Source organism: Suillus subalutaceus (genome assembly GCF_016647625.1).
Source record: "Suillus subalutaceus strain FC151 chromosome Unknown DFJ58scaffold_31, whole genome shotgun sequence".
In the NCBI taxonomy this organism is placed as follows: Eukaryota; Fungi; Basidiomycota; class Agaricomycetes; order Boletales; family Suillaceae; genus Suillus; species Suillus subalutaceus.
In genome coordinates, this window is record NW_024540280.1 from 248072 (window position 1) to 260169 (window position 12098).

The 12098-nt window shown below is 49.0% G+C and overlaps 5 protein-coding genes across 5 annotated transcripts; 3 read left to right on the top strand and 2 right to left on the bottom strand.

The window, feature by feature from the left end:
* The first annotated feature begins 116 nt into the window (after positions 1-116).
* On the top strand, positions 117-1048 carry DFJ58DRAFT_701167 (ubiquitin-domain-containing protein). Its single transcript, XM_041383593.1, has 5 exons — positions 117-227; positions 280-363; positions 413-566; positions 627-761; positions 815-1048. The coding sequence occupies exons 1-5, from the start codon at positions 208-210 to the stop codon at positions 899-901; spliced, it is 480 nt and encodes a 159-aa protein (XP_041245851.1). The 5' UTR covers positions 117-207; the 3' UTR covers positions 902-1048.
* Positions 1049-1179: 131 nt separating this feature from the next.
* On the top strand, positions 1180-2987 carry DFJ58DRAFT_701171 (NADP-dependent oxidoreductase domain-containing protein). Its single transcript, XM_041383594.1, has 7 exons — positions 1180-1259; positions 1326-1361; positions 1420-1554; positions 1613-2023; positions 2076-2425; positions 2480-2635; positions 2688-2987. Exons 1-6 carry the CDS (start codon positions 1200-1202, stop codon positions 2511-2513), a joined length of 1026 nt encoding a protein of 341 aa, XP_041245852.1. The 5' UTR covers positions 1180-1199; the 3' UTR covers positions 2514-2635; positions 2688-2987.
* A 412-nt stretch (positions 2988-3399) lies between these two features.
* Positions 3400-5187, bottom strand: DFJ58DRAFT_715571 (MFS general substrate transporter; the record flags this gene model as incomplete). The annotated part of the gene is made up of 8 exons (XM_041384139.1): positions 3400-3653; positions 3709-3785; positions 3807-4110; positions 4259-4419; positions 4474-4608; positions 4667-4827; positions 4893-4958; positions 5017-5187. The coding sequence occupies 8 exons, from the start codon at positions 5185-5187 to the stop codon at positions 3400-3402; spliced, it is 1329 nt and encodes a 442-aa protein (XP_041245853.1).
* A 916-nt stretch (positions 5188-6103) lies between these two features.
* DFJ58DRAFT_778572 (uncharacterized protein) lies at positions 6104-10488 on the bottom strand. The gene is made up of 7 exons (XM_041389639.1): positions 10144-10488; positions 9924-10025; positions 9304-9491; positions 8771-9243; positions 7632-8715; positions 7307-7581; positions 6104-7244 (listed from the first exon to the last, which is right to left on the bottom strand). Exons 1-7 carry the CDS (start codon positions 10424-10426, stop codon positions 6257-6259), a joined length of 3393 nt encoding a protein of 1130 aa, XP_041245854.1. The 5' UTR covers positions 10427-10488; the 3' UTR covers positions 6104-6256.
* Positions 10489-10550: 62 nt separating this feature from the next.
* On the top strand, positions 10551-11043 carry DFJ58DRAFT_778573 (uncharacterized protein). Its single transcript, XM_041389640.1, has 2 exons — positions 10551-10902; positions 10979-11043. Exon 1 carries the CDS (start codon positions 10575-10577, stop codon positions 10791-10793), a length of 219 nt encoding a protein of 72 aa, XP_041245855.1. The 5' UTR covers positions 10551-10574; the 3' UTR covers positions 10794-10902; positions 10979-11043.
* The last annotated feature ends 1055 nt before the right edge of the window (positions 11044-12098 follow it).

Sequence of the window (12098 nt, forward strand, 5' to 3'; positions counted from 1 at the left end):
CGCGTTGAGCGCGACGCGTCGAAAAGATTGGTAATTTGATTAGTCAGGCGGGAGTATTCTCACGCACAGACCATCATCAGACTGATTAAGGTTTTCAAGCATTAATCATCCTTTCCATCTTACAATTGTGACCACTACGACCGCGGCTCTTGCTTTCGTCAACGACTCCATCGATTATTCGTTGGACAGACAGAAGCGTCCGGCAAAATGCAGATCTTTGTAAAGACGTGCGTGCGGTTCGGAACTAATTTCTGTAGCTTCACCTGACATTGATTTCAGCCTCACGGGCAAAACTATCACTCTTGAAGTCGAATCTTCAGACACCATCGACAATGTCAAGGCCAAGATCCAGGACAAGGAGGGGTAAGGTTCTATTTCACATACGTATTATCAATCCTCATCACTGTCTTAGCATTCCTCCCGACCAGCAGCGCCTGATCTTCGCTGGAAAGCAGCTCGAGGATGGCCGTACTCTTAGCGACTACAACATCCAAAAGGAGTCCACTCTTCACTTGGTTCTTCGCCTCCGTGGTGGTGCCAAGAAGCGCAAGAAAAAGACCTACAACGTGGGTACCGTTGAATATTTTTCATTGAAATGTGACGCTTATCATCCTACTCTATAATAGACCCCTAAAAAGATCAAGCACAAGCGCAAGAAGGTCAAGATGTCCATCTTGAAATACTACAAAGTGGACTCGGACGGGAAGATCAAGCGTCTTCGCCGCGAGTGCCCCAACGCTGAGTGCGGTGCTGGTGTCTTCGTAAGTGTTAACTTGATTTCAACCTGTCGTGTGGGGCTGATGATCCATCTCAGATGGCTTTCCACAAAGACCGTCAATACTGTGGCAAGTGCCATATGACCTACACCTTCCAGCCTGGTGCAAAGCCTCCTACTGTGTAGAGTAGTGTTATGTAGTTATCGCTGGCTTGTCGAGTAATGAATATTATGTCAGGCATGCATGTGTAATGAATCATTCTACGGATTGATTATTTTTACCATATACTAGTGCCACTGTACAGTCATAATAATTGACATCCGTAAGCTATCAGAGAGTATCGGATACCCATGTCATCGGGCACTCGTAAGCACCTGAGTCATGCAACCTATGTACTACGTTAACCGGAAGTATTAGCGCCTCGTTTAAATACAGGGGTGCACTTAGATCATGAACTGGTACTAAACCTTCTTCATCAACACAATGTCTAAAGTTCAGTATCGCTCCCTTGGCAAGTCTGGTCTCAAAGTCTCCGTGCCAATTGTAAGTCAGAAAACATTTATTGCTAGCGCATAGCACTCACCATTCATTAATATTCATTCTTCATAGCTTGGTACAATGAGCTTCGGAACGTCGAAATGGGCTGTACGTGATCACTTTCGATGTTCGGTTCACGGTGCACGAGATCCTCAACCTTTTACAGTCGTGGGTCCTCGACGAGGAGCCCTCTATTGAAATCATGAAGGCTGCTTGGGACCTTGGTGTCAATACCTTCGACACCGCCAATATTTACTCGAACGGCGAGTCAGAGCGCCTCATCGCGAAGTTCATCAAACAGGTGTGGCTTACGGTGTCCTAAATTTACATTTATTGATGGTATCGTACGAACTCTATAGTACAGCATTCCTCGCTCCCAGATCATAGTCGCCACCAAGTGCAATGGTCTCGTTGCAAATGATCCTTCCATCCATGGGTACGTCATGCCTGATTTGAAAATGCTGCCCGAGTACGTTAACCAATCTGGCCTGTCTCGCGCTGCAATCTTCAATGCTGTCGACGCGTCCCTCGCTCGTCTCGAAACCACATACATCGATCTCTTGCAGATCCACCGCTTCGACCCTTCAATCACCCCCGAGGAGACCATGAAAGCACTTCACGACCTCGTGCAGAGCGGTAAAGTCCGTTATATTGGTGCTAGTTCCATGCGCTGCTGGCAGTTTGCTATGCTGAATGACGTGGCCGCTCGCAATGGTTGGACAACATTTGTCAGCATGCAGGATGAGTACTCACTACTCTACCGCGAGGAGGTGTGATCCTAAAAATCACAACATTTGCTCTCCGGTCTGACATCTCGTTTAGGAACGAGAGATGCTCGCTTATTGCAAACACAACGGTATCGGTGTCATCCCCTGGGCTCCTCTAGCTCATGGTGTGCTCGCCCGTCCACTTGGTACAGAGACGACGCGTTCTAATTCTAGGAGGGGAACTATTTTGAAGAAAAATTTGTCCAGTGCAGATACAACTATCATCAACCGGGTCGAAGAGCTTGCGAAGAAAAAGAATTGCAAGATGAGCCAGATTGCGCTGGCCTGGGTTGCATCAAAGGTGTCGAGCCCTATCGTTGGTATCAGCTCTATACAGAGGTTGCAGGAGAGTATCGTCGAGGAAATTGAGCTCACGCCGGAGGAAATAAAGTACATGGAGGAGCTGTGCGTATTCTACTTGCTTGGTTATTCGACATGAGACTGACGATACCTTTATAGGTATGAGCCCAAGGCCGTCCGTGGCCACCTTTAGGTGATCGTGGTCAACCTAGATGTCAGCCAAAATCCGTAGCACTGTATTACCAGCATCACCGCAATGCATTGAGTGGAGAATGATTATATCAGTTTGAAAAGTCTGCAATACTGAGATTAAATCTGCCAACGCATGATTAGTATAGATGCCCATCAAATGCAGATCCTCACTGACGAGGTAAAATCATGATTTCATGACGTTTGGTCCGAAGCGAATCTGGTCCTAGAACATGTAGGAAAAGCGAAAGATATAATGTAGTTGCTACGCACCTTATCATTTTCTAACCCGCTCACTTCCTCCAAACCTGTCTGCACGCTCTGCCATTTTTGTTGTAGTAATATGACTGCGCTCGGACGTGCTCATATCCGACGCATCGCAACACTACAGTACGGTCATATATATATACAAGCAAGGTCAAAATCGGCCACGCCGATCCCTAGTACTGAGCAAAGAGTTAACACACCACAACAGGTGGACCGAAAGAGCCGTGAAGAGGAGACAGAACGCAACTACACAGAATGACGTGTTGAGCACAATAGCACCCGATGCCGGCGGTATCTCGTGCTTAATACATGTAGAAATGACTTTATTGGCTGAATTTGTGAGGTCACAGTTGTGGTTGGGGTCTGGTGCTTTGATTCATATTAATGTCTGTAAGCTTCGCGAACTTGTTCTCCGTCCAAGGCCCCGCCCTTAGTACTGTGGTGCTTTACGATGGAATATTTTAGAGAGTTCAGCTGGAGTGCCATTGTTCACCGATCCGGCGATGGGTCTCATTGCATAAATCGACATGGTGTGTGGTAATGTACTACAGGTTATTTACTCGAGGCATCCATTGAAGTTTCGGATATTGGTACATTGATTAAATCTCGAGAGGGCCGGACCCTTACTCGTCCCTCACTTGCATCTCATCTGGCAACTGTGACGCCAGCCACCTCAATACGCCAGCCAGCACAATAAAGATGAAAAATACGGCATTTCCATTCAGAAGATTGTGTTCTTTTGAAAATGCAAATAGCGAAGTCGCTAAGGCGGGCCCAATGGCACGAGCCACTGACGCGGAGGTCTGGCCAAGACCATTGATAGCACCAAGGACATTTTTTGCCGGAGCAGAAGCCGTGATGAACATAAAAATAGACCCTGTAGTGAAGGCTGGTTATTCGTAATAGGAGGTCGGTATCATCATAATGCGCACCAAATGCAGAACCCCAAATAACTGTCAGAACCAGTTGGCCAAGCAATGCAAACGTGATTGCATGATCGACTATCCCCCTTGTGTGTACAAGCCACGACATGATTGGAAACATAAGCATGAGTGGTGCGAAGCACGACACTGCCACACAGAATAGACGCTTTGGGCCGATCCAATCGACAATTTTGGCGAAGAACAGAGCCTGTAAGAGACCGTCCGCAATCCCAAATAACGCCAGCCATAAGCCAATAGAAGAAGGGGAAAGACCAAGGCCACCGAGATGCATAGGCGTGGAAAAGAACAGTGGCGACAGAGTCCTGAACGAAATGTCAAGGATGGAAATCATGGCGTAGTTTGCGATTGGGATGACAATGGTAGGTGTGAGCAAAGATCGCATGGGCATATCTGCCATGGATTTTTGCGCAAGCATTTCTCGATTGTCAACGTCATCTCCGCTTGTGACGCTGAAGGTAGTTGTCGTCGTCTTTGGCCGACGCTTGGTTGATAATGTCTGCCAATTGTAAGTAACGTGCGCTATAAATATGTAGAAAACCTACTTCTTCCAAGAAAAAGAACAGCATCAAATAGGCGAGGACGACAAAACCAGCAGCTACCGCACAAGGCAGAAAGTATGGATATTTTCTCCAAAATGAGGGGGCGAATAGACCGGGCCAGCTATCTTGTGGATGCTCAAATATTCCTCCCATTAAAGGGCTAGCATGTGGAATCCATCATTGGATATCCCCATTAGTCAACGCTTTGACTTACCCAACAAAGGTTCCAACCCTCCAGAAAACTTGCATCAAGGAAAATCCCTGAGCCATATTTGTGGAGTCTGTCAATTCCGCTATCATGGTTTTCAAGACTCCAACGTTGCCGTTCAGCACACCACACATGCAACGGCTAGCGAAACAAAGAAACCATGTCAGGGTGATGTTTCTTGCTTCAGCTGAAGACATACCTGACCACAAGGCTCCAGAAGGTCGTCGAGAGGCCGAAACATAGAATCGAAATACAAGTTCCCAGTAGTCCGATCGATAATACTGGTTTGCGTCCAATGCGGTCAGACAACCGGCTCCACTTTAACACCGTCAGAGACTGCATGACAAAGAACAGAGATTCCTGTCAATCAAGTACATTAGTATGAGGGAATCATGATTATTGGGAGTTGTAATCTTGATGCCTACAATTATTCCAGCATAATATCCTACAGCCGCATCATCGCCTCCAGTGATTCCAAGCTCTTTGATAAGCTGATAAGAGTGAAACGGTGTCAAAAATGAAGAATACGATGCTACTGTAAAGTCATGCCTGGTTGATGTACGGGAATATAGACATCGAAGCGATTGGCTCTGTGACGTGTAGCATCATAAGTATGCCTATCTGGAATTTGGGAAGAGGGGTTTTGGGCTTTTTCGAGACGCCTACAGGGACCAGAGGCGTGGTCTCGCTCGCTATACGAGGAGGATCGGCAGTGATCATTCTGGATAGTCGGTGTGAGCCAAGAGGGAGATGGATGTGGATACAACGAATCACCTTGATATGGATAGACGCACGAAGTGCAGCATTTATTGCCTGCGCATTGCCGCGTTATCGATCATGATCAGATGGCTGTTAAATCAGGACTTTGGTCAAGCAACAGATTGACTCAGCCCGGGCCGTCAACCACAAATCGGTTTGACGAGTAATTAAAGAAACAAGCTTTACCTATTTCCTACCAACGCTGCCGCAAACTAGAACTTCGACAGCTTGGATGACGCGGGGGTTGTAGTGGAAGCAGCGAGGAAATATTGCATGTAGTAAGCACCAAGCGGGCAGGAACTAACTAATATGATTCATGCAAGGGACTGATGTTGAATTAGTTCCTGCCAATGAAATTGTCCAATGCGACCTCCGCTCTGTAAGTAGCAGTGTCAGATGAGTCCATTCAGTCGATACCCGGAGCCTTTAGATCAAAAATCACAAACGACTAAGGTTCTAGTGTGATGGACGTCGTCTCAGAAGTCTATGATAATCAGCTCCCCGTGATATTCACAAGCTCCTGCCAAAATACCATTATGAACGTGGTGTCGCTGCTCAACGATTTTTGGAGAATCCTGGGCCCGGGTCGGTCGGCTGGAGTCATCCGATGATCATACGCAGATAGGCCGCTGGCGGTGTTGCGGTAGTGAAAGACGTAGCTGCCCAAGCATGTCAATGGAATCCGATGGGCCTAGACACCGGTGACCGCCAACGACATGTGATGCCTACGTCACGCCGGTGGTTCGGTGGATGGAACATTTATATCCGCAAAGGTTGCGAAACAGATCTGCACCGGGACTCCATTACCCCCACACACATTTCAAATAACTCTTCTTGGTCAGAAATTTTAGGGCTTCACGATTGGCTCGCGTGGCGGATCTGAGCTCGGCAACATAGACAGACGCCATTTACAACAAGTAGCCGTCTTACAAGTACATACGTACAAAACGAGTAATATTATTCGGGGCAATCCATATCGAAAGTAATAACTTAAGGCGCAATAATCACTCAGCGCACATCATATCACCACCTAGGTTGAGGCTGACCGTCCCATTGGCCTCGTTGAGGTAGATGTCCCTTCATAGTCTGGTCCGCTACGAGTCCGACTCCTTTGCCATCCTGAATCCGGACGATGTGGCGCATCACCTCTCCCTCGTCCCCGGCCTCTGCCCCGTCCACGCGTACCATTTGTCCATCCTCCACGGTCTGGTCCATCATGATAGGGAACTGGGCCGTGACGTAACTCTCGATCCCGATCTTGTCGATTGTACGACCCATTGTTAAAAGACCCACGTGCGGGGCCCGTTGGCGGAGGTATGGAATTAGGGCGCATAGGTGATGGGGGTGGAGCCGCCCGCGGACGACTAGGAGGATGGCTTACAGGAGGAACGCTTCCTGCAACGAATGGTTGTGATGGAAAACTGGGTGGGGTGGTGTTGTTCCATAGCTGAGGCGGTGTGGCTACTATGGAGGAGGCTGGTGCGGTTGGTGGAGTGGAATAGCTGCCGACACTCATGCCATAATCCGCAGATAGGGTTCTTAACACGATGTGTATCTGTTCCTGCGTAAGGGAAGCTACCTCTGCTGCAAGGGACGTGTTAGCAAGCTGAGGATAAGCTTGCTGTAGGGCACTAAGTGGGGGTGCATTGATGGTTGAAGATACAGCTAAGGGTGCAGGCGCAGACACATGTGGTACAGAAGGGGTTGCAGAAGGGCCTGGTTGGCCAACGGGATGATTGGCAGCAGTAGGTATGTGAGGCGACTGCGGTGGGATAACCTGAGCAGGATGTTGGAGCACAGATGGTGGGGGCGGCGGCGGCGGGGCGAGTTTCCCTCTCGTTAAGACCCAGATACCGATAACATAATTGGACTTGCGGGTTTTTGGCAGGCATAAATTATCCATAAGCTCGACGAAGTCAGGCAAAGGATGGCTTGCAAGCAGCGGAACCATGTATAATTCCTTGCCGGGGTGATGGTCCTTCGGTCGGTTTCCCCAAGGAAACACCAATCCATGGCGACTGAAGGAAGTTGTCGGTCAGAAATCTGACTTACAATGGACGCCAGAGAATAGAAAACATACTTTTTATTGATAAGGAATTCGCTGAACGTCTGCAGCATTAGGTTCCCCTCCACTGTAGAAAATGCGCATGCAATGAGCTCCTTCTGCGAATTCATTCGCATCTGGAGGAGGAAATGCGAAGAGTTCTCTGTAGGAACACGACCATCAATGCGGAGAATATCGGAAGGGAAGAGGGTTTTCCATAAATCAGAATCGTGACCCAAAATCCGTCCTCCGACTTGCCGCGCAACCACAGGTGCTTCCTGAAGAGGCGAGGATTCTAGAGGCATGGATATCTGGTGCCCGTAAGTTATCGCTAGGAACTACAACGATCAAATGCACCAACCTTGCCACTCCAAACAAGAGGAAGGGCGTCGAAAACCGCTTCAGGATCTTGAGAGGGCTGCTCCGTCTGCTCGGACTCCGGATCATGTTCCTTTTCTAACAACATATCGAAATCTTCATCGTTAGCTTCTGCGGCGACGAGATCCGCCTCCATTTGCGACTCTCGTGAAACTCCAAGGTCTGATGCGGGCTCAGGAGGTGCTGCTGATGGAGCTGACCATAAAGTGTTGAGGTCGAAAGATGTGCGAAGAGGTGTCTCAGGTTTCGGTGTAAGCGAGGGGGCGGGTGTGAATGTATCCGACTGAGTGGCAAGAAGGGGGGCAGGCGATTCGGAGAGTGCAGGTGCAGGTTCTGAGGCAACGGCAAGCGCAGGCTCTGGGACATCGGCAGGTGCGGGCTCTGGGCTTGGGGAAGGTGCGCTATCTGTAGCAAGCATGGGAGCTGCCAAGGTTGGAGTCTCCAGCCTCTCTGCATATGAATCTTGCTGGCCTGGCTCATCGTCTAGATTGATGAGATCCGCGATATCAAGCTCCGGCTCCGGGAGCATCGTATGGAAATCAGATGAGAACAAATGATGCATAGGCGGTCTGTCATCGCCTGCCGGAAACTGGTCGACTGAATGCATGGGCACAGACGGATGCCCGCCCCAACTCGATGTATGAGGTACAACTGGAGACTCAAGTGGCGCTGATCCTCGAGCAGCTGCAGACGCACGCTGCTTCTGCTGCTCCTCGGCGGCTCTCAAGCGCGCCTGCCGCTCTCTCTCGCGTCTCTCTTCCTCCTCCCTCTCACGCTCCCTCTCACGCTCGCGCTCGCGCATCGTAACATCACCATTCACATCCTCAATGTCCTGCAGGCCCTTATGAGTAATTTTTGCACGAGGAACAGTTGACTTTTGTAGGATTGAATGTTCCAGAGATTCTTTCTCCAATATTTTGATCGACTGTTTCGTCTCTTCGTTCGCTAAGTCAGTCGAGCTCATGAGGGCAAGTTCCTTTGGTGTGATAGAGGATGAGCTAATGCGCTTGTGAATGACCACACGATCTGGTTTGCTAAGGTTAAAGTCAAGCATACGGAACCTCTCCCTGTGAATGCCAATCAGGGCGCTAATCAAAAGATCAAAACGGAGTACGGGCTCACTTATACTTCGGCCCAACGCTGAGCTTGTTGTGCTTGTCCGGTTCGCAGTACATATCAAATACGCATTGCTCAACCTCAACAGCAAACGCCTTTGCCTCTTCCTCTAAGCGTGTCTTATCTTCATCACTTAATTCACCCTCTTTGAGTTCGGCCTTACTGCCATCCTCCGTCGCAGCAGCATGTGGGTACTTCAAAAAAATCGAACAAAACAGCTGGTGGAGTTTTCCAAGACAATACTTTCTTGCTGGATCCTCTTCAGCTGCGGCATCGCTGGATCTCCTGCGCTTGGAAACAGGAGGTTGGGTGGCGCTCGTCGCCTTTCGCTTGAGACCAGAACCTGGGACGAGAGACGCCTTCCTCGCTGATGATTCTTGAGACGGGCCAGCCTTGTGGGAAGATTCTCGGACATCGTTACTTTCGCGGACGTTAGAATTTGTGTCAGACTCGCTGGAGCTGGAAACTCTGCGACGACGCTGGCGAATGAACCACGAAAACGATCAGACGCCATATTGAATAGGGTGTCAGGAACGCACCTTAGCAGATGATGACCCTTTCCTCTTGAACTTCTCCGGCTCTGCAATGTATTCGTCCTCGCTGTCTGTATTGTCCTCCGATTCTGATGGGGGAATCGCCGGAGGTGGCGTCGAAAGCCTGACAGATTTGACCTCGTCCTGCTCTGGGTCGGCGTGTTCTTCTGCTACATCTGGTTCTTCCCACTTCACTGAAAACACGAAAAAAAATTAGCACCTCAAGTCCTGAATTGACACGCTGTAAGGAAAAAAGGAAAGAGCACATCATTCTTTTTCCCTGCGTGCGAACAGGACGTCACTGTGGCACAGGTTGTACCATCTAGCGCCCGTTGACCGCCGTGCTCAAGCAATCGCTCACATCAAAACCTCTTCAGACAAAAATTGACTCAAGAGGAATAGTCGCGTGCCTATAACGTAAGGCCAAAGGCACCATTGGATGCACAAGTACAACCATCACAGCGGCACGCAATTGACAGCAACAAGGGTGTGGCGAACAGGAACAGATATGCCACTAACGATAGACGATAGCGAAGTACTTGCAGGACAAGACTCATATGATGGATGTACATGAAGAGGAATACGAGCCCGCAGAGACAAACCAGAAAAAGACCGGTGACACTCACTGACTGTACGTCGACCAGTTGATTCAGTGCATGTAGAACATACATAAATATCTATAAAGGTCGGGGAATAATCAGCAATCGATGAGATGCGATAAGGAAAAACTTACGAAGTTCAGAAGCCTCCACTTCGTCAAGCCTCACACAGCGAAAATGATACCTATGCGCCGATTTAGTGAAGCCTGGTATAGGGATCTGATCGCATGTACGCACCACTCATTACAGACAGAACAACAGACCATGGGCGTGCCATCGTCTGGTTCATGGCAGATACAAAATGTACATTTATCCTTTGGCTGTCTGTCCTGGGCATCCTGGGTGGCCTTCATAGGCGTCTTCACCTTCCCACGACCAATCTTGGTCTCCTTTTCCATCTCGCTCATATGGTCCTCGCTCTTCAGGGATCTCGCGCGCGACCTGATAGATTTTGGCTGATTACCTTTGCTTGACTGTGACTTGACATTATTTGTAGCCGACACTGATTTTGTTCTTGAGCGGGTCGACATCGTTGGCGTCGGTGTCCGCGTTTGTAAGGTTTAGGTTGTGAGTCAAGAACAGAATGACTTTGAAACTCCGACATTCCGACATCGTGGCAAAGAATCAACGTCATTCTTTCCAAATTGACCTTAACTCGTCTGGTACGTTGGGCTCTGGATGACCAGGCTGAACTATTGGTTGATCACGAGTTACTTCATCCTGGCAACTCACAGTTGTACATCCGAGTTTGGGTGCGAACTTACTAGCCGCCACGAGTGTCATATCAAGCGGTCGCGTAAGCCTTCAATCATTCATCACAGAAGCTCGTGCTTTCCTGCCGTCGGGGAGTCGACGGCGGCCTCGCGCTCATATTACGCTCACACGAACGGGTCATAGTCTAGGTCTACCCCTAAGTGACTCGCGATGTCCGCCTCCGGCGGCAAGTTCCTTTCCCAAGTTTCATAAATTGGCCTCTCCAGAATGACAGTCACTTCTGCAGTCTTGTGTGAGTCTGGGAAGTGGATGTCCCGTTGATATACACGTGAATTTCGCGAAGCAACAGCCTAATCTAAAGTTTCTAGACCACGTGGTTTCTCCTCTCATTATTTTGAGATGAGCCAAGTCCAATTGTAGTGGTCGCTGCTCCGATGGCTGGCAAGATCCAGGAGATTCGAGAACACGCCATGGCACCAGCGATACAGCCGCTCTCTTTTGGTCAGCTCCGCATTCAGTGATGACATCTGGCTTGACTGATGTGGCGATCTTAAACCCCCTTTAAGGTGGCGAGTCAGCTGTCCGACAATCAGCCAACGCAGGTGGTGTGGTACCGTAAGAACTGCGGTCCATGACCCGAATACCCTTCCGGGTCCATGCAGTGGGTGTCAGATACTGTCAGATATCATGAATAGCATCAACCCGAAGGACCACTAGTACAAATTTGATGTGTAGATGTCTGCTTTTGTTGTGCAGTCACAAGTTGCTAACTTTACATAACTTCAAGTTGAGGATACTCTCAAACCGTTAATACTGCCACAACTGCAAGTCGGTCGGTCGTGGTAACTATCCGAACTGGTAGTATTTAGGTCGTTGTCTCTTGCTTCCGACGTCAACATCTTGTCAATCCGTGCATGATTTCGTTTCACGACTACTTATCAATATTGAACGTTCCTAACGTTCCCGGAGCGCACGCGCTGCTTCTTCCGGAGATCTCAATCTATTACTGGCGAAAACTGTGGCCCTGTTTGAATCTCGGGAGGAATATTGTTCCTTCGGATCCTGGCTTATTACTGCACCCTTCTCTTCAGTCGCCACCTTTTTCGTCTGTCAAGATTGTGTGGTGACAGGCCATCCATTACATTGTACTTGCTGTGCTTCGGCCACAAACTGGGAGGATTTGCAGTGTATCGCATACTGTCAGATCAAGTTATTGGTGGGTTCGCCTTCCGAATTGATATCTCCGCTTGCCGCTTTGCGAAGTGGAGTAGTATGTGAATTCATACTTTCGTAACGCTACATGATAGTGTCCGCACCACTTACGACAAGTATGCTGACTTTGGAATTGCAGGGTCACTTGGCTACTATCTTGCACGTTGCACTCCCATCAACGCCTCACTTTGAAGCGAAGTGTACGCGGTCGTGTAGCGTTAGTCATACAGTTTCCTCGAGATTTCGGCATTACATGCGGCTTACACATGGTAGCAA